The following is a 26,050-nucleotide window of genomic DNA, read 5'->3' as shown; positions in this document are numbered from 1 at the left end:
GACTTCTTTCACTCCTGAAAAGAAAAATCAGGCCTGGAGAAACAAAAAGTCAGAGTCCATTTAAGGATTGCACCGAGGACCTGTGTGTCATTTGTTTTCTTGTTAAGCTCAACAGGCTGCCTGTCCTCAGGAGAGTGGCAGACACTGAAAATGTTTATATCATTTGGCTATACCTTTAATGAGGTTACAGGCATTGTTCCCCTGAAAGGCTGATGCTGCCTCCTTGGAGAACACGTTCCAAACATTAAATGCAATGCAGGAATGTAGTATATATTATACTGAGCAATGAAAGCTGAAAAACTCCCATATTAGATGTCATTACTGGATTCTTTTTTGATGTTGGTTTTTAATATATGTGCTCCTATATTTAGAGTTTTATTCTGAATCTTGTAATAGCAACCATTCCATTTTGGTATGAGGTCTTTTCTATTAGCAGTGATCAAAGTGAAATATTTCATTTGAGTTAGAAAAAGAGACACTTGAGATGAATGGGGTTCTGCTGTAGTTGGAGAGTTGGGTGTTTCTGATATACGATCTGACTTACAAAGATAGAAAATTAATTGCATAAAGCATTTCTTTTATAAACAGATAATAAAATAGCATTAGCATTAAAAGTTTAGAAAACAATTTTGAACTTCTTTCAAATACATTGTAAACAAATATTCTGTGTGCTATTAAGTTTTATAAATAATTCTTTGGTGTTTGTTTGGTTTAAAAACTAAACTGATACATTGTTTTCTTAAGAACAAATTGAGATCTCTGAGAACTACAGAATTCATATGTAGGGCTGCTTTAGTCAAATGCCAAAGGCTCACTGTCTTCAGGGAGAAGTCAGTCTGTCTTTCTGCCTTTAATTAATTTAAGGAGAAACACAGGCTGGTGATGTTCTCAAGAAGTTAACAAACTGAGCACAGAACTATGTTTTGATTGAAAAACCCCCCTCTCAAGGGTTGTATTTCCTTAAGCAGTTTTGCTTTGCTCTTGCTTTGACCATTTCTGTGTGTTAGAAGCAGGCTTTCCTCTAGTCCTGTTTGTTCAGTGTTGCCATGTACCAAAGGTGTAGAGAATGAACAAAGGGGGTAAACTGCAACCTATAAATACTGTGCTCAGTAGAAATTGTCCTCTGTAATTTGGTGTTATTCAAATGGTAGCTAGTGTAATACATTAAAGGCATCTTTTGAAGATATTTTTGTTAAAGGGCTGGCTGTCCTTTTGTTGAGCCTGGTACTTGGTAGTTCACATTATTGGTACAGGTTACATTAAAAGAAAGCTCAATTCTACTCTCAAACAAGCTCTCAGTTACTGGACATTAGGTTTGTTGGACTTTTGTCCCATGAACTGTTGCAGGTCAGCTGTTCAAGACACTTCCTCCATGGAGAGGCAGTGTTTAGGACACGTGTAGCGAGTGTCTTCTCAATAAACAGAACTACCCCCTCTCCTTCTCTCGTCATCCCTCTTAATTTCCAGAGTAAGCTTTTGCATTGGTGCCGTGGGACTTTGAAACAGCCCACAGGTAGAGAATGGTCACTTACAGACTTAAATCCGTTTCATGGGGAACATTAACATTAAATCATGTTAATTAACATTAATATGACTTACATGGCTTAAGACCTATCTTTGGGTTTAGCAGAGCTCTAGGAATAATTCAAAAGATGAGCTATTACTCCCATTGGGATCTTGACTTCAAATCCACTAAAGGCAATGGGTGTCCTTGAACTAGCTTATAAGGCCTTGAATCAGGAGGTAATTTCAGATCAGCTTTCCTGGCTGTCCCTCTGCTGTTCATTCTGCTTTGTGATGACTTCTTTGTGCTGCGCTGTATATCAGTGCCATGCAGTGCAAACCCCTTAACATCCCTTTTGCTGTTCTGGACCATGAGGCAATGAGCCATGTGTTTTTTCGATGATCATATGAAGAGTCAATCTATTTTTAGGGCAGTCTTGTTGCCAGGAATAATTTATGGGACTTTTAATTTGGATGGTGGATTATGTGATGATTAAATGCCTGAAATGGATATTTAAAAATATTTTTTACTGATTTAACATTTAACAGATTAACACCTCTGATGCAGTTACATCTAAAAGCAGCTTCGTATTTCCTATTTTCAGTTTTGACTGATGTCATTGGGGGTTTCTAGGCAAACATCACGACTTTGGTTTCAAAGCCCCAAGTGAGCAATAAGGAGGTGTAAGTTTAATAGATGAACTGTAAGATGATGAAGAGACCGCACCTAATGAATTTTATACAATCTATTTCCAACTTCAATGCAAATATTTTTATTTCATGTTCAGTCTTCTGCATAACGTGACCCAACACGTTGACCTCTGTCATTCTAAGTGATTCCCCCATCTAAGAGTTGAAAAGTGAATTGATTTTCCTTCATTCATGTAATAAGCATATGTCTCAAATCTAGCCTACTATATTGACACATGTAAAACCCACTTACATGAATCAAAGCGGGTGTTTAGGTATTCTTCCATTTGCCTATAGGTTGATGGGAAAATAGATTGTTTTAACACCTCAGTTATTTATTTTGTTGGTACAGACAGCTGTAAAAATGATTAGTATCAGAAATGCGCTTTGGAAGAATCATTGGGGTATCAATATCTTGGGTAGCTTAATCATCAAATTTATTGGTTTTAGTAGATTTAAACATCCTTTTAGAATGCATTTGCACTTTTTTTTTAACTTTTACTGTTTAGTTGATTGCTTTTTCAGGTATTTCAGTTTGTAAATAACTCCACAGTATTTGGTTTTGCACAGAAGCAAGGATGAAAAGGCCTAGAAGGATGTTTTTTTCAAAGTTGTCTTTAATGGTTATACTTTCTTTTCTTTATCTAGGTACAACCATGGTGGCACATATGCTGTTCAGGTGGATTCTAAAAGGGCTTATTCTGTCTTTTCTGCTTGAAACTACTCTGTCTCTAAACCCAGATGATCCAAATGTTTGTAGTCATTGGGAAAGGTAAAGTATAATCTGCCAATTTTTTTTTACTAGCCGTTTCAGATTTTTACGTTTAAAAGGCAAAATAAGAGCCATCATTTGCTAAATACCATCCCGCCTTACAAAAGAACATGGATCTGCATGACAGAAATAGCACTTCTGAGTGCCTTTCAGGATTTGGATCACCCCAAAGAATTGGTTCTAAAGCCAGGGCTATAGACCACCAAAGCTGTGCTTTGGAAAGCTCCTCCATAGTGTCAGCTAGAGGACTGCACAGAAGTATTTTCACTTATCACGGAGAGACCTAGAGAAATGGTGGTCTTGTTCTGTCTAGCTTTTTTTCTGGTTGTTGTTAAGCAAGACTATTAGAGTCTTGGACTAAGTTTTAAGCCCTTCCTGCTGCAACGTGCAGGGTTATTCTGCATGTCCTGAACTTTGTGGCTGTATCTGCCAAATTTGTGTCAGCATCAAAGAGTATCTGCATGAAAGCACTGAGAGTTAAAGGCCCTGGTAATTCTATTCTCTCTATTGTTACAGTGTCCTTGTCCTAAAAGTGGATCTGTGCAGGACAGTTCTTATGAGTACGTAGAGACCCACTAGCTTTGATAGGGTTCACATTCATGCAGTGTCTGTTCGCAGAGGTTAAAGTTCCTGTACTCTTAAGTTTAACTTACTAAATTTCCAGTTCTGTTTTGTGTTTTAGTTCCACACAAACATGAATTACTGTACACTTTAGCAAAATAAACCCCTTAACAAGAGCAAAAAATTGAATCATACTTTAATGGCACTATGTTTTGATTTTAGAAGCCTTAATTAGGGAACTAACTGTTTGTAGGTAATGCAGCTGCAAAGCAAAGACTGTACAGGAATAGAATTTTGCAGTCTGCATTGTGAGATGAAGTGCATTCAGAGCACAGGAATAAAATATTGATTTTGTCTGAAGAAAGTCAGCAACCTAGAGACCCAATCAAGGAGAAACAAAAATTAAATACCAAAATTGATTGGTTGTACTGGCCAAGATGACTTTGTTACTTAGATGTTAATAAATCAAAGGGAAAAGATTGTTAGGGCAATTGCTGGATAACAAACGGGATCATAAAATAATAATCAAGATTTGTGAGTGTTACTGTTTTACATTAACAATGAGCAATGTAAATATTTTAGGTTTTGGCATTAGTAGAAGTAAAAACATTATTGTGAAACCCAGCAAATTGTGATAAAGGGCAAAAGCAACATCTAGTAGAATGTTGGCTTGTCTAGAAGGGGCATAACAAGCAGGGCAGTAATAGTACAATCTTCGATTTCAAGCCAATCAGACCCTCTAAGCAAATATTTTGGTATTCCCTTATGGGTACAATCTCACAGGGCTTAATCACATCAGCATTCCCATTGATGAGAAGTAAATCACTTGGATGATTAAGACAATCGATATAATGAATGACTTGGAGGATCTAATTCCTGGGTCTTGACCCTGCCTAGAATGATTTCAGTATCATTCTCCAAAGATATTGTAGATCTGATAAAGTAGAGCTTGTTCCCAGATCAGAACCTGAAATTATGAGTCTCTTGAGCAGTGCACACACTTACTGTAGGGCAATGCAATGTTCTAAAATGACTGAGACTAACAAGTAAATGAGATTTGTGTTCCTGTATCATGTGAGAGGTCTGGGCACTTTAAATATAATCATAGTAATTAATATAGTACCTGATGAATGAATAAGTAGTGTTTTGGGAAGGAGATTGCTGAATTCTTAGTATTGTTGGAGCTCTGTGGTTTCTAATCCAGATTATTGATTTAATTATTTTTCATACAGGAGTTAGATAAGTAGCATATACAGGGGACTGAAGTTTTCATGTTGCAACAAACAGCCTTTCACTTTCTTTCTTTGTCTACTCCTAGCTACGCTGTGACAGTACAGGAATCTTATGCTCATCCTTTTGATCAGATCTATTATACAAGATGTACTGACATACTGAACTGGTTCAAGTGCACTAGACACAGGTAAGAGCCAATCCCCAGATATTTTAGTTTTATTTTGCCTTTTCACCTCCTCACATAACCTTTTATTTATCCAAGTTTTTGTGGTACTCTAATACAGATATGTACAGGAAGATGTATTTTAGTACAATAGCCCGGATGTTTGGTATTCTAGGGCATTGACTGAGGTAGAGAGATTTTTTTGCATGAAGTTTGAGTAAGATCAATGGTAGTCAGTCACTTATGGGCCATTCAGGAGTATGTATCCTTGCCATTCACCCTGCCACATGATTGGAAATGTTTATTGCATGATCAAACATGACCCACTATCCTTTCCCAGTGATCAGTGCATGTCCACGTTTATGGTAGGAAGCTCTTGCAGCTCCTAAATCTTAAAGAGTCAGGCACTTGAAGATTAGTGATAATTATAAATGGATCCATTTTTGACATACTGCACCTGAATCTGTATTGAAAATCGGGTAAAAGGAGGATGGCTCCATTTCTAGCACTGAATGAAAGCTGTGAAAGCTGATACTAAACAGCTGATTTTTCCCCGGCTGCAAGATATCGCTGTTACATTCATTCTGATTCCAAGTAGAAAAGTACCCTAATAAACATCCACTAATATTTTCAATCTTTCAAGGGAGTTTTAGCAAGCTAATTGGTACCTTAACCTTCGTGCATTCAGTAGCAAAAAGGATTGCTCAGCATCATCCCATTCTGTCTGTGGGGTTTTGCTTTTTAGCTTCTGTGTTACAATGTATGGAGTTGAACAGAGAAGCAGAGCTTTCTGGGCTATTGTATAGCTTGGAACGCAGCAGAGGAAATTCAATCATCAATTTATCTAACATGAGGGACAATAGATTTTGTTCAGTTTAGGTAATTTCAAATAAACTAACATAAAGCTGTTTTGAAGTGTTCACTGTTAAATATTCTCTGTTAAATATTCCTTTTCTAGTGTGATATCATTGCTAATGCTATGAATAAATCTAGAAAAGCTACAGAATACTTAATGCCTTTTAATTTCTGTGCGCTACAGATTCTGGTGGGGAAAACAAGCTTTAAATACTGAACTGGGACTAGAATGTCCTTTTGCAAGGCATTAATGCCTTGGAAGCGTTAGCGAGTAAGAAGAAATCTTGAGGTTAACTTTGTATTTTCTGTATCGAAAGCGGTTTCCATTGTGGTAATTCCTTGTGGAGCACGCTGACACGGTGGTCTCCGTAGAAGATTCTGTTCATTCCATTGATGATAGCTCACCTTGCTGAAATGAATCGTTTATTCTTGAAGAAACATCTTGCCTTTTCTTTAGGACTGGGGAGATATTTTAATATAGCATTCCTAGGAAGGGCTACGGTGACTGACTGTCATGAGTACTGTGTTTATAATACAAGTTATATTTCAAGTTTCAAAACAAGTATTGATTTTTTTTTTTTATTGTGGCTTTTAATATAAAAAGCTTTCATACATTTTAAAATAATTATTGAATGCTATCCTTACTATAATTTAATACAAATATAATTCCAACGGCAGGCATTGATTTTCAATGTTGTCAAATGGCTTTCTGTCTTGCAATTTAGGATAAGTTATAAAACAGCATATCGAAGAGGACTAAGAACGATGTATCGGCGAAGATCTCAGTGCTGCCCTGGATATTACGAAAGTGGAGACTACTGTATACGTATGTACAGAGCTTTGATTCAGATGTGACAATTAAGTGATTTGTGGAGGAGCTGTGGACAAATTAAATAAGTATTGCAGTAGTAATATTAAGGGCTGATTTTCAGAGCTGCTCAGAACCGTCAGGTCCCACTGATTTCAGTCCAAACTGCAGATATTGAACATTTCAGGTCATTTCAGGTATATGCATTTCAAGCACTTAAGTAAAATTTTGCTGAATCGTTGGGGAGGGACTTAATCAAGTTCCTGAGTACTTTCTTGAATCAAACCTTACTTTGGGGAGTAATTTATGCAAGTATGCACTAATGTTAAAGAATTAAGGGAAATGAGAACGCTCTTAGGAATGAACAATTACATACTATAAGCAGCAGAGTAAATTTTCTGCCTCTTAACTTCGAAAGTTCTTACTCCAGGTAAGAACAGTTAAAATCTCATTATGTTTCACATGGGTCCTGTCAGTAATTTTACTCTTTTTAAAGCTTCACAAGTGTCAGAAGAACTGTCCTAATTGCACTATATAAGTAAATAAAAAGCTCTGGAGTGTGTTAGATCGGTCTGAGGGGGACAAAAAGCAAAATGGATCTTTCAGCAACACCTAAGAGCTTTGTTAATTAAAAATGACCTGTACATTAATGTCACGTGTTCTCAGTATTGCAGCTAAGTATTCTGAGACAGAATGCATTTGCTGCACTTTGCTCAAAAGGAGAGTGGAGCTGGGGAGCTCTTGTCTACATCTTGTTAGAATGGGATTATGACACAAGAAAAACACAAGGGGGTTTTGATCAGCATCAGAATCCAAATTTTATTGACAGGTTTAGATGCCATAGAATAATTTAGAAGTGAAAATGATACAGTTATCCAGCTAACTTTAAATGTCTTGACAGAGTGCTTTACAGCTGTTTCTGTCTAGTTCTATTGGTGTTTTTATCTGAATACCTATATTGTACTTACATTGGAATATGTGAGCACCTCAAAAACATGAATGGACCCTAATCTCGTTTTAAATGACCTTTATGCCAAAGAGTTACTTGAAAGGAGCTTTGGACTTGGAAAAATTACCAGCCCTTTGAGATAAGGCATTAGAATTAGCCTTGTTTCACAGAGAGTAATAATTTGATCTTCTGAAGTGCGATGTGCTGTTACTCAAGTCATGAAAAAAAAAGTAATGCAACCTATTGTCTTTGCTAAAATCCTTCCTATCTGAAGTATGTACTTACCTTTCAATTTCTCAAGTGTCAATATCATTTCAGCAGTTGTTCCACATACTTTTATTACCAACTTGAATTTTGTGTCTCAAAATCCTGTCTGGCACAGAACATATTTGTCTTCATTTTTCTCTCTGCAATGTATTGATTTTTTATTTTTTGATTGCCATATTGGTGGCAACAGCAGGACATCTCTGCAGACTTTCTGATTCTTTGAGGATATTAACATTTATTTTAAAGTGCTTTTTTGTTAGTGTTAAGAGTGCTGCTGCTGCTAGGCAGATTTTCTCTTTATATTATGGAGAAAGAACAGCATACACCATCCACCAAAGTTTTGTTAATGCAGAACAGATAGAATGTGTCTAGTCAGACCAGGAGTTTCATGTTTGACACAGTGCACGTAATCCTTACATTCTCTCTGTTGTTTACATGTGCAAGAGTAAGGGTCTTTCATTATCTGCATGGTCATAAATGCAAAGTGCATGCCTCGGGGATATTTTTTATTTATCCTTCTTCCTGGGAGATCTGAGCAGCAAGTGCAGCTGGGAGAGAAATGATGTAAAGGAAGAAGTTCTCCATCATGATTGATTCTAGATATTTGATCTTAGTGTTTTGAAACCACAAGTAGCTACATGAAATAAAAAACAAACAAACAAAAAAAAACCCTCAAAACAAACAAAACATTGAAACTCTCTGACCCTGCAACTGACAGTTTGAAGGCACAACAATATTTAGCTAATGTGATCCTTTTCCCATGTCATTCCTTTGTTTCTAACACATCAAGCCTTGGTCCCATTAGTTTTGGTTTTTTTTGTTTTTCCACAATATGTTCCTGTACCAACAAGCAAATTCTCCCACTTATCACTCTTTGCAGTCAGCAGTGAATTCCATTTTCATTCCTGGTGGCACCTCCCTGCTTTTGCCTCTTTCCTTACCTTCTTTTCCCATTTCTTTCTCTTGTTTAAACTGGTATTCTCTGCTGTTTCCTAACAAGGTAGTCTAGTACTCCTGTCCCACGTTCCTCTAGACATGTTCAGTCCCTGCTCCTTTAATGGCAGCTGCTACAGGAGAGAGGTTGGGAGATGCCATCAGAATCATTCGACTTGCCTATGCTGTCGTAGGGTGGCATGGTTTGGAGGGGAGCGTGATTCCACTAAGCCCCACTGACATGAAGGAAGGAAAGTCCAGCCCTGCAGAGAAGGTTCTCCTCACTCAGCCAGCCCTTTAAAAATCTATTCCATTAGCAATCATGGAAGCCACTACAACATGGGGAGGAAAGAATACATCCCGCAGTGAGTCTGATGATCAAAAGAAAGTTTGATTAAAAAACAGTGTGTAGATTAAAGGCTAATTGGTTCTTCTTTCATTAATAGCAGTCTTTATTTCTTGCAAAAGTTAAATAGCTTTGTAATTAACGGTGACATGTTTAGACTAGAGAAGGCTGAGTTTAAATCTCTATTAATGACTGTTTCTTGGATTTTAAAGCAGGAGTGAAGGCTTTCAGCTACGGTTTTGATCTTTTCCCTTCTCATTTACTATTTTTTAAAGGAATGTCAGATATATGTTTTTATCTTTGTCCTCCTGCTGGGACTTACTAAATGGATTAGGTCTAATAAAATCTACCCTCAGTTCTAAATGATCAGGTTGACCCAGAGCCTCTTGCTCTGCTACTCTTTCCCTGGTGTCTTCTTTGCCCTTTTGAGATCTTCATATACTACTGCCCCATAAAATGTGGAATTCAGGCACAAGGTCAAATAATTTCAATTGTTGTCTGGTAATTTATACATCTGGCCAGCCCCTTAGTACCTAGGTTAAACAGTTTTGGGGTATGAAATTGTTGTCTTTGTGCCTATAAAGGGCTTGGAATATTTTTGGATTGTAATGGTATTCAAAAGTCACCACCTGAAAAATGCTGCAAATGCACATCTACTTTTTTTTTCTTTTCCCCATTTATGTCTTAGAAATGGTTTTTATCATTCTGGTGTTTTTTCAAAACAATTCCCCTTCTCTGAATGTTCTTATACATGACATAGCTTTTCACTGAGCTGTCCCTGAAAACAAACAGCAGAGTCGGGGTAGTAAATCAGAGCAACGATGATTTACTATACTTTGTATGCCTAAGGTAAGCTTTTGGCAGAGCAAATGCATAAACTGCAGAAAAATCTTTTTTTAAACAACCACAGGGTTCAACTGCCCTTCAAGGCTTTCGTGAGGATGTTTTAAAATTATATTGCCTAGATTAGTATCTGTGGTAGATAAAGCATCTCTGAATACTTTGCTGCTCAAAAAACAGAAAAAGAAAAGGAATATTACATGGCTCTTTCGTGATTTTTACCCTTTGAGTAGATGGTAATTGAATACTTCCCTTTAAGACTATGTCAGGTGGAAAGATCCCCTGTGTACTAAATGGATACATTTTTGTCTGAGAGGCCAATGCTTTGTTCAGTCTGTCCATTTTAATCTTATTCTTGCACTACAGATTTATATAAAAGAGACGTTTCTTCTAGGTAACAAAGGGTCAGAGACCCAAGCATCAGAGAAAGGAAGATGGGTCTGCAAGCAGCAGCTACTTATATCTGACTTTTGGCAGAAAAAACAACCATGAAACACAAAGTTGGGAATTCACCTTTTCTTCGTAGATTGAGATATTTTAGCTTTTAACAGTTTTATTTTTCACTTTCATGCCTTACACTCTTTTTTCTAATGAATAAATGTATGCAATGTGACAGGATGTAATAATGACAGGATTAGTGATTTAACAATCTTATTTGCTGCCGTTTATCTGTTATTCAAACCTGCCAAAATTCAGTAGAGTTATAGATTGACCATTTCATGGTTCTTTCCTTTCTTGGCCAAGATATTATTGATCTCAGATCGTTTCTCAACATTCAGCTTTCCACATTACAAATGCCACAACCGTCATCAGGGCTTCTTGACTTTGACAAATCTTCTTATGGAAAAATTCACTGGTTGAATCTGTTTGTCACCTAAAGTGGTAGTTCACTCAGGCCAGAGGTTAGGGACATTATTATATTTGCATGTAGTTATTTACCTATCTTTTTAGCTAGCCTATGTCTGACACCTTTAATGAATTTCAAAAACACATGAGGAATGTTCTTTTAATAGCTGACTTGGTGAAATTATGCAAATTTGGGACCTGATTCCTTCCAGGATTTTAAATAATGGGTCATAAATTCTGTAATTCCGTTAGACATGCCAGCTTCATAGTATGATGGATGCTTTTATATTGTAGCAATAAGAACATTCATACCTCAGGATTGCACTCACATTTACAAGGCTGCACACCCAGTGTAGTTTCTGTAATCTTTGACAAGGCTGCCTTATTGGAGCCATATGGCTCGATTGTTAAACATCTGTACTATAGGAGTAACAATTCCAGAGCTTCCTGCCATCTGGATGAATTACGATACTGGCAATTCAATGCATGTGTTACAACAACACACCGACACCGCAGCAGAGTGTACTTCTGATGAAAAGAAAACTAATAGCTTATGTGATCAGTGCAAAAGTTGTACACTCTTAGAAAATGTTGAATCAGCAGCTTAAACTTCGTGAATATTCATAGTGTTTGTTCACATGTCAGATTTGTTTATTTTCACTTTATAAGGCAATAGCTCATTAACATTTTAGAAGAAATGTTGTTCCTCCACTTCTCACCTCAATTTTAAATTCCTCGTGGTGAGCATTCCTGTAACTCGAAAATATATTGTTTGAAAACTGCTGGACTTAGGAAATATATTTTTCTTATCTTTATAGACACACATTAAAGCTGGTGCTAGTGCTTTCTGTAAGAACCTTACTGTTACATTATTCAAGTACGGCGTTCTGTACATCAATAATGCAACATAAATTAAGGGAAATGATACAGCAGTACATAGTTTGTATCAGGGGACATTCTTTTTCTGATTTGGGATGTATGAGTGTGAGAAGATGGTGTGGAAGGCCATTCTGCATATAAGGTTATTAATTATAGTGTTGAAATTACAGTAGGAGACGCTTTGAAATTTCTCCTTTTATAAGCATTTGAGATGACTACTTACGTCTTTTCCCAGTGCAGAATATGGGGAAAATAACTTGAATCCTTGTCTTCCATCTGAGGGGAAACTTGCACAGGAATTAAGAAATTCTCCTTCTAGTAGTCGTAGTCATAGTATCAGCAACATTCTTACCACTGTGTGGTGACTGGGAGGAATCCGTTTCCTATTGAGTGAGCACGTGGGTTGATAGGAATTCAACAGAAGGAACATGCAACAGAGCTGGTTATCTGCATTCAACTTCTGCTACCATACTGCTGAGTGCAACCTAGGAGCCATATACCAATGTCTAATATATCCTTTTACAGAACACAGTGGAGCAGGCCACAGCTCTGCAAACAGTAGAGGCCTTTGCTTATTCGTTCTGAGCATCTTGGGAGGCAGGTGTATGTGAATAGGAAGAGGGAGACCAGCCTCATAAGTAGGTCAGTTCATTTTGTGGCATAGATGAAGACACTGGGTTACTATTTAGCCTAAAGATAATGGAGAGACCTCTTTGATGGCAAGGTGAAAAAATCAATTCTCATCTCCCATCCATCATTTTATATTTGCAGTCAGCTTCTGGGTGCTGATGGATTTGCAAAGATGCTGGTGGGGAGTAGTAATGAAATAAGGGAAGGGCTTCTGGAAGAAATGCAGTGGAAGGAGGAGAAACAAAATGTTCATACAGAGGAATGAGAATAGCATAAAGGTGGAAAGGAGGGCATGCTGCAGCTATATAATGTCTCAAGAGGCTTAATAATATCAGAGGAAAAATTATGCAGGCATTATAGTTAGAAAAAGATTTAGGCTGTTGCTAGCGTAGCAGTAAAAAAGCTTTTCTGGCTGCTTTCAGCAAGCTCAGTTGGATCAGTATAAAAGAATACTGGGAATGAGAAACAGAAGGAGGGACTGGATCCAGGGCTACTTGTAGTATTCATGCTAATGGCCTGGATGCCTGGAAGCTTCAGGAGGATCAGAAAAAAAGACACAAGAATCATAGATGTGAGTTCATTGTTGAATTCAAAGAAAGACCCGTGCAAAGTTTAGTCCACTAATTTGCCCACTTTTAGCAAAGACAGGTTGGTCTCCAGCTGCTGTAAAGCAGCAGAGATCCTGCAAGTTTGAATGGACATCTTCAGTTACTTCATCCTCACTTCCACGTCTTCTTTAATGTCTCAATTGCCTTTCAAAATCTGCTTCTTCCTCCTCCTGCTTTAACACATTTCAGTGTTGTTAATGCTAGTTTGCACTGGTCTAGAATGGTGTGGATTGCACCAGTGCTAATCCACAACAGCTTTATGGCTCAATCCTTCCTATGCTGCTGGTATCCATTCACTTGCACAGACTTATAAAAACAAGATTCTGTACATCTCATATGAGTGAACTGTTTTTGAGGACATATACAGGATATTTGCCATTTATTGAATTATGAAGGCACAGAACTCCAGAAGATTTTTCCCTCCAAAAGAGTTTGAAGTTCATTAGCAGTCCAGACGTGTGGGGAGCTGGGTTAACTTACTGAAATCAATAGGGTCAGGAAGAAGACAGATGTGTGAAATGAAACACATGTTTAAAATTGAAGTTGTTTTCCTGACCTCTCCTTTACATCCTTCTCCTGTTTAATAGATTTCTTTCACTTGTGCTCTGAAGAAGTTTAAAAGCCTAGTAGGGGGGGAGAGAGAAGAAAAGAAGTTACCTAAATCTAGATGGCCTTTAAAAAGAGCTTCTGATGGACATACAAAATCTGAGATAGCATCTTTTTCCACTTCTTTTCTGTTGTAGTTTCCTCTGGCTGTGACACCCCCCACCCCTGACCAGTTCCAGAGTCTTTGTCACACATTAGCTCTGGGTGTCTGGGAACCCATCAGTCAGGTGTGGGGGACCATTCTAAGGCAGATTCCTTGTTGATTGAACAAAAGAGCTACTGCAACCTATGCCAGGTGTAAGTACCAGTTGTGCCTCTTCCTCATTTCTAGGCATCTTATAAGATTGCAACTGTAAATAAAAATGAATCAATATTGCTACAAGAATGTCTGAAGTGCATACAATGGAATAATAACATAGCACAGTGGTGTGGGTTAACCCCCCAGTACCTGCTCGCTCACTGACCCGCACAGCTGCTCTTGCTCACTTCCCACGGTGGGACAGGGGAAGAGGAAAGGAAGAGTAAAAGAAAGAAAACTTGTAGATCAAGATCAAAAAATGTTTAATAAGCAAAAGAGAATCGGAAGAAGAGAGGAACAAAACAAGTGATGCAAAGGTAATCACTCCCCACCTCCCATGGGTAGACTGATACCAGCCAGTTACTGAGCAAAAGCTGGCTAATCTCCCAAAAGCTGCTCCTCTCCCTTTTTATTGCTGAGCTTACTGTTAAAATGCATGGGATATCTCTTTGGTTAGTTTGGGTCATCTGCCTGGTTTTGCCCCCTCCCAGATTCTTGCGTATCCCCAATCTATTCACTGGGGGAGGCAGCAGTGTGAGAAACAGAGCAAGCCTTGATGCTGTGCAAACAGTGTTCAGCAATAGCTAAAATGTTAGCATTATCAGCGTTGTTTTGGTCAAAAATCTAAAGCACAGCACCATCCAAGCTGCTAGGAAGAAAATTAACTCCATCCCAGCCAATACATACAGCCCCACTGTAGTTAATAAAACATACTCATCAATATGATCCTCGTGAAATCTTCTTATGGTTTTTTTTTTGTCTTTCCACCTCTTAGTTTCAGTAGTGACAAGGGACTACTTTGAAAGCTGTTGTAAACCACTCTCTTCAAATATTTTTCACTCACTTCAGAACCTTGGAAAAGACAAGCCAGTGCTGGCAGTTGTCTGGGCTGGCTGAAGGTTGTGGTCCTTGTTCCTGCCACCCTCTGGTCTCTCAGCCATTTATAGCAACAGCCCTGGATGCCCTAAATATGTCAACCTGTGCAGGCAGGAGGAGGCGTTTGGCTACCTGGGTGCATTTACTTACAGTTCAGCTATTCCCCATCTCCTCTATCACAGGAATGAGACTGACTGAAGCACTTGGCGGATTGAATTTGGCCCAAAAGCTGCACATTAGGCTTAAGTATCTTGCTTGCAGCATCTTCCTGTGCATAATGTACATTTCTTTTATGTGAACTTTTGGAACGAGTGTCTGTAATTATTACCTCCTTTTAGCAGTCCCTCTTAAAAATACCGATGACATCCACACTAGGAATGCCACGTGAGCCTGCTGTATGAAATACCATACCAGCCTAGTTGTGATTATTGATGTTGGTTTCTCAAATGCCAGATAATACCTGGGAGTGGGTTTACTGGGTGGGAATTTAAAAAGGTTGTAGTTCCCTTTGTTCCCAATTAGCTTTGTCATGTGTGGCACATATTCCGTGTCTCATGGTGGAATAAAGATGTATTATTCTGTGGATTTTCCAATTGCTTTTGCAACTGCATCCATTTCTGATGAACACGTGATAGCCTATAAAAATAGGCCAGCTACTCTGTAGCTTAATGCAAACAGATAGTAGTCTGTTATGAAACGAGTCTTCAAAATTTGTAGAAAGCCATCACATATGTTAAAATAGAAAGTACTTACAACTCTGAAGCGTAAATCATTTAGACCAAAGTGTAAAAATATTAAGATGCCAAATGGTGCAGAAGATGAGACTTTAGAAAAGAAGTAACTTAGAAGTAACTTCTTTCTATTGAAACCGTACTTTTGCATCAGGGGCCTGGCTTTCAAAGGTGTTGAATGCTCCAGTTTCCATCAACTTGGCTGAGACCTGTGGATATGCACCATTTCTAGGTAGTGTTATCACCTCAACAACAATGAATGTCAGCTGTTGAAGTAACAACTGCTCTCTGGATTAAGTTGTGCTTTCATATGGATGTACTAAATATTTCTGTAGCTTTATATAGCAAAGTACCTTCCTGAGATATTGGCATGAGTTACTTTATTGAAGTGGGTGATAGTGAAGCGAAACTGCATGAAATCTTCCCAGGGCAAAAGAAAAAAGAGTGTAATAGGGCAAAATGGGTAGTAGGAGTGAACTGAAGGTGCCCCAAGTGCACATAGATCGCAATTTTAGGTTTGCAGTAGAGTCAGTTGACAAATCAGTGTTCGTTTTTGGTTCCCTGACTGTCCTCTGCAAAAGAGGAAGATGATGCCAGCTGATAGCTTGAAAAGCATCTGTTAACACTTCATATTCTAGTACAGGGTAAGAGTATTAATCAGATATCAAAAAGGCTAATCAGAGACGGAGCTCTTCTAACCAGCCATGGATACTTCCTCTAGAGCCAGAAATTCTTTGACTGTTTACACAGGCATTTTCTTTTACTTTCTGTCACGGGGTTGTAGCATTCCACTTCATATTTGTGTATTGTTGCACATGCTTTTCACTTTAATAAAGGTTTTTTTAAGGCTCCCCAGGGAAATTTTTCATGAAACTTCAGTCTATTGTAGATTTGATCACAAAACATTTTTGAATAATTTATCTTAAGATCAGTATTTCTAACATAGATATTCACTTTAGCAAACCTTGCTTTCTCTGATGCAGTAAATCAAGATATATTTTCAATCTATTTAACCCCAGAGCCTTCCTTCTTTTTATCAAGATTTTTCCTTTCTGAATATTATGGTTTACTTTTATTACTGTAATGCCCAAAAATCCATGTGCAAAAAAGATAGCCTTACTTGAAAAAGCTTACAGCATAGGTATGTAAATTGAGTCAAATAAAGACATTTTCTTCTGGTTAAAAATAAGAAACTGTGTATGAAATACGTTATAAACATACTTGTAAAGAAATTAAACCTGTTATTTAGTATAGCAAGCAGCAAAAAGAGGCTTTCAGTGACAGCAGTGTAGTGCATATATGAGCTCTGCCGAAGCAAGTCACTGGTACGTATTTTAGGGTCTGATATCACTACATTTGCATTCACAGGTGTCATATTTTAGGAAAATCTACAGTTTAAATAGAATTCCTTTTAAAAGCATTATTTAAAGTATCCAAAATGATTTTTTTTTTTACCAAATACTGTGTAAGTTTTGTTTATGCAAATGTGATGTAACATTTACCTTATAGGAAGGGATAGACATCTTCAGTAGCTTCTGATAATGTAGGTAAAAGTTTTTATTTCCACCTCCCATCTTCTATTTTCAGGCAAGAGTGTGAATCACAGGAACTGGAAAGTACATTTTACCATGTCTCATTAGTAGAAAGTTTCTCTAGACTCTTAGACATTATCAAGAAATTGATCCTAAATCAGCTGACCTGCAATCTAGAGTTGGTTACAGAAAGCTCATACTAGTGGCTTGGGATGAGAATCAACCCCCATAATTATACAATGGTTTGTTTCCTGGGGTTTCCTGCAGTTCTTTTCAGTAAGTTGCTCTGAAACACATTGCTATGGTTCCTTTTGAAATGTGAGAAAAGTGAAAAGTGTCTGCATTTAAATATGCTCTCGCCAGGAATGTTAGTGTAGCTTATACATTAACATGATCTTCAAACAGGCTATGCTTCTATCCTGGATTTCATCAGGGTGACCTTCATTTGCAGTGGGTGGCTTGATCTGAAATGCAATCTGAAATGCGCTGGCCCTCTAGGGCCCATGCCATCTAATAGCCTGGCCTCAGTGACAGGTTTGCCTTTAGAAATTTGTCCGTATTCGTCCTATTTTGTTGAGAAACAAAGAAAAGGATTTTTGTTAGATTGGCTTGATGAAATTTGGAATGAGAATGAAGAAAGATTTTGTTTGAAAAATCGATAGTTTATTCAATGTGCTATAGGACTAAAATTCATCTAGGGGAATTGGTGTAATTTAGTTTTATTAGGTGTTGCATTGCTCAGCAAAGACAGCCAGAAGTATCATGCAGTCCAGATGTCTTGATCTATCTACTTTTCATCTTTTAGGAACAACATTTTTGATGCACCCATCCTCCTCTTACACACAGCACATACTCTCTGCCTATGAAAATCAATCAGCAGTGGAGCTGTGCAATTTACTGACAGAAAATAGGATTTTTCTTGACATGAGACCCACAATTCAGGGCAAGTCAGTAATCAGAGAACTACCAGATCCAAAAATAAATATTTCACGGGAACTGTAATATGATGGAATTTGTACACAAAGAAATTCACTTAGTGCCCTGAGGGGGTAACCTGTAGCAAAATATGCAAATGCTGTAATTTTGAGGTGATTTCTGGAGAACAAGGCAAGACGGCTTGGTTATTGTACTGGACTCTTTAGGCTGAAGTCCTACTCATGTCTCTCACTATCTGCTGTAGCACCTCTGAGAATCTTGCCCTTGTTATAAATGCTGGTTTTGATAATAACTCATTTTCTTTGACATTATCCTATATGCTTCCTTTATCACTGCTTAAATCAAACAGGTACTCAGTCTGTGTTAGAACCTGTAAATTCTTGGTCTATTTGAATGATACAGTCATAGTAAGAAAGCGGAGGTAGTGAAGCAAGGCAGTAGTAATATACTAGCGAGATTTCTGTAGTGAGGTTCACTCGGCTAGAAATGCCATCCCACAACTGATGAGTTTCATGCAGTTCTGCCAGGTGTGATACAGGTACTTACCTGTCCATCTGTAATTATCACATTCCTCAGCTGTAGGACACTGTATGTTCCTACAGTCTTTTTATGATGGAAATGTTTCTTTATTTCTGACTTAGCACTTTTAGCTAATTTCTAACTGGCAGCTCGCTTTCCATCCCAACACAACTCCTAGGAGAGCCCAGACCGCAGATGAAGATCCCCATACCTATGAGTGGAGCCCAGTCATTCCTTCAGCAGTCTGTTGAGTGTAGTTGGATACTACCTGCCATCACAGATAGTTTGGTAGGTCAGGTTATGCTTGCTCTTCTTCTGGTAGGTTTGGCTGCTTCTCCATACGTTGGCAGGAAAGCTGAAAGGACCAGGGATCTTAGGTAAGAGCTTCTCCTCTATTCCCCAGCCTGTCAAGAATTTCATTCCCTCAGGCAACAAAAAAAATTCCCCTGAGGTTAAGAACAGAATGATTGGGGAATTCTTCCACTGGTTTTAGCACAGGAGAATTGCTTCTTCTCTCTTCTGTCCTCAAAAAAACTGGAGCCTCCTGCTGACAAATACTATTTGACTGCATTTAGTGGGGTGGAGTGAGGTCTGCTAGATCATATACCGAGAGAATGAAAGACAGTATGCAAGACTAGATGTTAATGTTTCTACATTACTTAGAAAAAGATAGTAGTGCTCTTTCTAAAGGTACAATATAAAGCACAATTTGCAGACAAATTCTCATTAAGTTTGCTGGTTGGATGAATCAAGTTCCAGTAGAAAATTAACTAGTGAAAATGTATTTTCTACAAATTGCTGGATAGAGTTGGTCAATTTACCAAAATGGACAGAGTGGACAGAGGGCACAGAGGGGAAAAAGCTTTCCTGGGTCATAGATTCTGCTCTGCTGATTCAGGATCTCTCTTAACCTCATTAACAGTTTGAACTAGTGATAATGATTGTTTTGAACCCTGCAGTGAGGCAATGGGAAATCGTTTACCAGAAAAAGTTAAATGCTGAAAATTATCCCACAGAATAATATTGTATTAGAACATTGATCAGCAGAATTGATCTCAGGAAAAGTCTTTTCTCTCAACGTGGTAGAACGCAATGATTATTTCTAGTTGAAGCAATGGCAGAAAATGCATTAAATCAGTTGCAAGCCTTAAATGATCCACAGTTATCAATATTTAGCTGATCTCCAAAGAGTTCTCAGTGGGCTCAGATTCACTTTCTGTGGTGGCAGTGAGAAAGACTGAGCCTTAGAAATGGTAAGTGATTTGGGAGTGTGACTTCCCTTAGAGTGGTCAGGATTTCACCTGAGGGTGGAATTTCTTCACCCCACTGAGCAAGCCCAGGTGCTTGTATCTCCTGATCCCTATGGAGCACTGGAGGTGAGCAAGAGACACCCCTGTGTGGACTGTCATCTGTGACCTTGGTCTGAGGTCTTCCCTTTATGTGTCATGTTAGTCATGAATCTGTTGAAATTAGGCATTAGACAGATGCTTTGTCTTCATTGCAGAACTTGCCTAGGTTCTTAAACTGAACTCCTTCATGTCTTTACACACGTTCCTCTTGCCAGAGCTTGGTTGTGACTTTATCTACAGACTTACTGATTAGTGTTGCTTTTACCCAACCTCGTGATCTGTCCACTTTGGAGGGCAGATGCACTTCAGTGCTCAGAGTCCTGCAGTGCCTTCCCACAATTCCCTTTTTGTGCTTTGAAGTACTGCAAAGCTCTTCTGTTATTCACGCAGACAAAGATACAAAGCGGTTCAGCTTACTGACCCCAGTTCTGCTCTTCTGACATTTGCTGCTACAAGGAGGCTGCTTTTCAGCTCTCCTTCAGACATTATTAAATGGTAAGTACTGTCTCCTATTCCCTCTCTCTACCAGAGCAGATGAAGCCAATGGGGCATCAAAATGACACAAAGAGTCTGTTAAATGTATGACTCCCATCGACCTCTCCTTTTGCAGGGCTCTAACCTTCTCCTCTATTACTGTCACTGGCACTATTTTCTGGTCACTGATGCGATTCCATTCCCGTCTCAGGGATGTGCTGCTCCAGCTCAGCTTTTCCTCAGAACCAACCAGACTGCCATTCCAATAAGTGTTCCACCAGTCTTGCTTTTCTCAGGGCACGTAGAAATAGTGGCAGTCTCTTCTCTACCTTGACCTTTCCCTGGCACAGTTTACTTCTGTAACCACTCCCTAGAGGAAAGCCTACAGCAGGCAACAGATTGCAAAGTGGGCTAAACTAGATTCTCACCAGTGCCAGATCCTCCAGTAATCAGTAAACTGTGAGCATTCCTCCTGTGAGGGACCTGAGAGTCTGTGAGAGACACTGAGGCTGGCTGAAATTATTCCAGGACCTGTACACTAGCCCAAGTCATCCACCTGGGACACTCAGCCATGACAAGAATGTGGGAGTCCCTGTGTTCACCTTCTCACTGGTCATCAGAGCCCCAGATTGCCATTTATCTAGTAACAGAAATCTGAGCTGAAACTATGGTAGGTTTTATGCTTATTAACAAATCTTCACCTCCTAGCAGATTCATACAGGGATTTACTGATACTTTGTCAATGACACTGACATATGTCAGATTCAGCTCTTGGGAGAAAACAAAATCCTCAAAATTTATATCTCCTCGATTCTTTTACTTTAGACATTCACAAGCCATCTGTGGCGTAGCCTACTCCCTAAGCCTTGGCAGGGTGTCAAGACTGAGGATAACACAACCTAGCTGCTACCTTGAGCAGATCGATATCTCACTAAGGCAGCGGTCAGAGACTCCCCATGTCCCAGATGACAAGAAAGACCATTGATTCCGTTCTGATTGCATAGATGCATAGTCTCTAATTCCAAATCTGCAAAAAAATGTAGTGGAATTGCACCTACAGGAAAAGGAGTTGATCTTGCGACCCATTCCCATTATATGATCTGCATCAGTCTCCTCTTTCCTTTGCTCAGATTGATCTCCTTGGTTTTGTATTTTTTTTGTTAGTACTTTTATTTGGATACCAAGAGGGATGTGAAAAATAAGGGTTGCCATACACTGAAACAATAAATTCCTCAAAGCCTGAGCAGGCTTTGAGATCTCTTCATATCTTCATCTATTAAAATTGCTAAACCCTGCATTAAAGTGCTATCCAAGGTGATAAATTAATGGATGTATCCTGAGTGGTGACCACAGAAATAGACATTAAGCAATGCAAAGAACTATTATCCCACTTCATTGAAACAATTATGCAGGAAACCATCTAATCAGTGTGACTCCTGACGGAAAGCCAGTGATTTACAGAGGGAATCTTCCGTTCCACAAATAAGCAATAATCTAAGAATGAGGAAAACCTACCTAGATGCATTAGCTGTAGTCATCTTTCTTCTACTATCAAACCTCCCTTTTCTAAGCACATTCTAAGAGGATCTAGCCAAAAGCTGACTACAGGCTTATCTAATGAAGCTAATATCGTAGACTCAGCACAACCTGGATTCAGGCCAGTACATTAAGGTGGAAACACCACAGTGGCCCTGAGTGAATAGATTCCTAATGGATAAGGGGCAAGCATCTCTCTCACCTTTTTTCATCTTCTTTGACCTCTCTGCATTATCTGAAACCATTCGCCATGAGATAACTGCTATTTCACCTGACAAAGTTATTCTTTCCCCTAAAAGTGGCATGAGGGACTGGAGGAATGTGCTACAATGGCCCAAATTGTTCCAGGGACACATATTAAATTGGGAAGGAAAACATCCCTTTTTCCATTAAATTTCTGCTTTGTGTAGGCCAACAACTATCAAGCATGAGGCAAACTGGTTAGATGACCTGAAGTTAAAATAACCAGCAACATACAGAAAAATTATAGGTCTAACTTTGCTTCATAGCAAATAAACGAAATCGATCATAGTTTGGGCGAGATCAGTGTATAGTGAAGAAAAACTGGCAGAGAGTGCCTAAAGTAGGGCAGAGAAAAGAAAAATATTTTGAAGAACTTGCAGTCGTGGGGCAGTGTCCTTTTGCCACGTGTGCTGTCAGAATAGACCAGTTCATTCGGTGTAGTTCTAGGAGAGTGCCTGAATTTCTCATTTTGCCTGTGCTCTCATATAGTAGCATCTCTATTTTCATTTAGCAATGTTTTCCATTATTATAATGTATCCACAGTTATTTATGCGTTCTGTCACCTGCTGGCTGCACTACAATCCCTGGGCAGAAAGCCTGCAGAGCCCAGGAAACTATCGCTCATACAGAACGCTCCAGCACGTCTCTTCGGCAGCACACGCTGCTATGAATGAGTGCATTTCATGAAGCCTATTTTCTGCTTTCTACGCTGGGTTCCTTTAGACTTTATAATTATACTGGTCTTTGTTTTGAAGAGATTTTTCTTGTCCGGCACAAAGCCCCACCAGCTGAAGTGGGGGGGAGATGGAACTCGCTGGGTCAGTGGCTGTGAACTCCTTCAGGTTCAAAGGACGACTGCAAATGTTACCACATTCCATCGCAAGCACAAGGCACATTTTTTTCTACTTTTGTGAAAATAAATACACAAGTTATGTGTTTGGACAAGCTAACGAAACTTTCCCAAGCTAAATCACTCCATACTTCTTCCCCTAGAATGAAACTCTTCTCTAAATATCCTTTCACCTCTAGGAAAAGGGCTAAGAAGGTAGTTGTGGGAGGTGTTAGTTACGTTGCTTAATGGAATACAAGTAGTCAGTAGGTTGACAATGTAGTGATGAGCAGGGTGTAACAGTGCGTATAAAACAGGGTGGTACAGCAGGGTTAAACCCTGCAAAGTCATAGTTTGGGTCCATACAGAATAGCTCTGGATCCCTGGGCTGTGGCTGCTTTTGTCTGGGATAAAATGTATCTGTGGTGCCACTCACTTGAAGTAACTCTGCAATGAAAGTATTCTCCAGGCAGAAGAGTCTGCTCCACTTAGCAGTGTCCTCCTCAATAACAATATCCTGGCTATTTCATACCTTTGTAGACAGGAGACACAGACAACCCATTTAGTATATCTGAATTCAAATTCAGGGCAACAATTGAAAAATAAGTGCTAGTGTTAGAGAAATCTATGCAGTCATTTCAGGCGTGGAGAGAGTTTAATCTTTAGGTTTATTTCCCTGAGGATTGAGCCTATATGTTAAAAAAAGCACTGTTTGTAATTATAAAGTAAGTGATAAGCATCAAATGAATTGTTACAGAATCCTTTTGTTGACTTTATTCCGTGATAAGGAGCAGTTGCTCTGCGACCTTGAATATGGCCAAATAACTCATGCTGAACGCATTGCTACAAAGATGGCATTTTGGCAGGACTTTGATGTAGGTCATTTTATTACCAGGCTGAATCAAACTACAAACTGATCTTAAACTCATGCCAAGAATGCTAATAATAAACTGATCAATGAGGTGCTGGATTGTTCAAGAGAATTGGTCAAGGGAAAATGCAGACATAAAAAGTCTGGAATTCCCAGGGTTGAACTGCTTGGGCTGTTATACTGGGAGGAATTATATTCCTTGCATGAGTACAAGTTTTCTTTACTCCAGGGGCCTTTAGCTGAGTGTTGAACAGGGCAGTGTCAGAAAGTATATACTTATCTTTATTTTTCTTGACCTTTATGTGCGAGTAATTTTTATAGTTCCATTAACCAGTAAGATCATTTGCAAACCACTGTACAAAGTATATTATGAAGAATGCCTTGGGGACTATTGTATCCTATTATGTTGAATGTTAATAGAACGAAAAATTAATTTAAACTCTAAAGATTAGAGCAAGGCAAGACTTCCCTTTTATAGGGGAAATTCAATACTTTATTTGCTATGGTAAAACTTCAGCGTTGTACCCTAATATGACCTTTATATGGACCTTTATAGGCCTGATTTGAATCAGACTGTGCAGGAGTCTGATTATTTCCCCCCTTCTATAAAATGGCTTGTAGCAAAGCTTCCCCTTTCAAAAAAGGGGGATTTCTGTGACCCCCACATATGGGATTACTCCTGTGTAGTTTCACAGCTTTAAGTGACTGTATGCTAGTGAGCTCGTAGCTGCTTGTTTAGCAAGTTAATAAACCAGAGATGAGAGAACCCGCAGTTCCAAGGAGTGTCTTTACCTTCCTTGACTCTACTTGCTCACTAAACATTGTCATCTTCAGCTATGTGGAACTTCAAAACACCTAAAAACAAAGATGCAGTTCTCTATAGTACTTTTCTATAGACAAGTGATTGAGTAAACTTTATTAGCTTTATTAGTCATTATTATTTCATATTTATGTTAACATAGTTAAGGGGTGATATATTTGTGTGGCTGTATCAACTAAATTTAGACCAGTAATGAGCAGGAGTTTTCTTATCTGGAAGAGCAAAGCAATAGGCTGCCATCAGCCTTCTTGCTCACAGATTATGCCTTGACCTGACAACCTGGCTTAGTTAAAAGGATAAAAAAATTGCACAGTTTACACGTAAGAATGATTTATTATTGTAAATGTCCATACAGGGAACAGAAAAATCTCAGTTTTGAATTCCATACTTCTTATAAAACTAATGTGTAAGAGTTACATCAATGAGAATCATATTCTTAGAAAAAGCTATATGGGGCAGGGTTTTCAAAGCATCCCTACCCCACCGTGTTGTATACCTTTTAGTACACTGTACTTTTAATAACAAATTATAAGTTTGTGGCTGCTCTGTATGTGGACTTCATGTCATAGATAACCAGCCATTTTTAAATGATTGCATGAAGGTGTATATTTCTTTATTGGAAAATCCTGTTTTTCTAATACCCTGTCTTGAATTCATCATACAGCTGTAGATTAGGGTGCCTCACTGTCTTCAGAAAACCTAACTCAAGTAAAATAAATGCACAAAAGATTAGGACAATTAGTGACTAGAGAATTAGCTATTAATATTTCATGCCCCCTGCAATACTGTCTAAACACAAGATATGAAATAAGAATAAATTGCACTTTTGACATGCAGCGAACCTAGAAAGGAAATGACTAATCTAGAAAGATCTTGCAGTCATTATAACGAGGCAACATTCTAATCACTGGTCACGTGTGATTTAATGGATAAAGAGCTGAGAGATTTGTCCCGTAGGATTACTCAAAGCTCACTTATGATTTGAAGTCGGATTTAAATACATTGTGAATAGCTTAGTGGGTTTTGTCTGCAATGACCCACACACAGAAGAGACAGCAAAATGTTTCCATCAACTTTGATGCTAGCCTGAGCGCAGATTCGAGATGTGATCCAATCTGGTAGCGCAAACAGAATGTCAAATACAGCAGGAATCGTTCGAATGTACAAGACATTGGCAGAAAACGTTTGGCCTGTGAGGTACCTGGGAACTAAAAAGGTGTTTCATATGCAGACCCAGTGCAACTTCAAGAAGGTTCACTGGCTGATTTAAAATGAATTGGGAAGTTCAGCCTGGTTTTCAGTACAGCAACACAAAGCTACTTCCTAAATGAACTTTCCTGCCCTTGTTTTAGACAGGAATGAATCAATCTTTGTCTTGGAATAAGTCCTTTGTAGTCCAGCTTCAGCCAGTTCTTTGTTAAGTAAGCACAATACCCACATTTCCCATCTGATATAAAAACACAGGATATACAAACATAGGTTATATACGATGTATATCATATATATATGTATATATATTTTAATATAGTGATCTCATTGCCACTGCA

At 38.6% G+C, this 26,050-nt stretch overlaps 1 protein-coding gene across 2 annotated transcripts in view; it reads left to right on the top strand.

Moving 5' to 3' along the window:
- The first annotated feature begins 2,858 nt into the window (after positions 1-2,858).
- Positions 2,859-26,050, top strand: part of MEGF11 (multiple EGF like domains 11) — a 211,858-nt gene continuing 188,666 nt past the window's right edge. The window contains exons 1-3 of one of the 2 annotated variants that reach the window (XM_068409942.1): positions 2,859-2,965; positions 4,845-4,946; positions 6,503-6,603. In XM_068409942.1, coding sequence (XP_068266043.1) covers positions 2,862-2,965; positions 4,845-4,946; positions 6,503-6,603 — 307 coding nt within the window. In that variant the 5' untranslated portion in view covers positions 2,859-2,861. The remainder of the gene's footprint in view (positions 2,966-4,844; positions 4,947-6,502; positions 6,604-26,050) is intronic. The other variant, XM_068409943.1, reaches the window with a different exon arrangement.

Source organism: Nyctibius grandis, chromosome 11 (genome assembly GCF_013368605.1).
Source record: "Nyctibius grandis isolate bNycGra1 chromosome 11, bNycGra1.pri, whole genome shotgun sequence".
Classification (NCBI taxonomy): Eukaryota; Metazoa; Chordata; class Aves; order Nyctibiiformes; family Nyctibiidae; genus Nyctibius; species Nyctibius grandis.
Note: the sequence above shows the minus strand (reverse complement) of the source record. Positions and strands in the feature narration are given on the sequence as shown.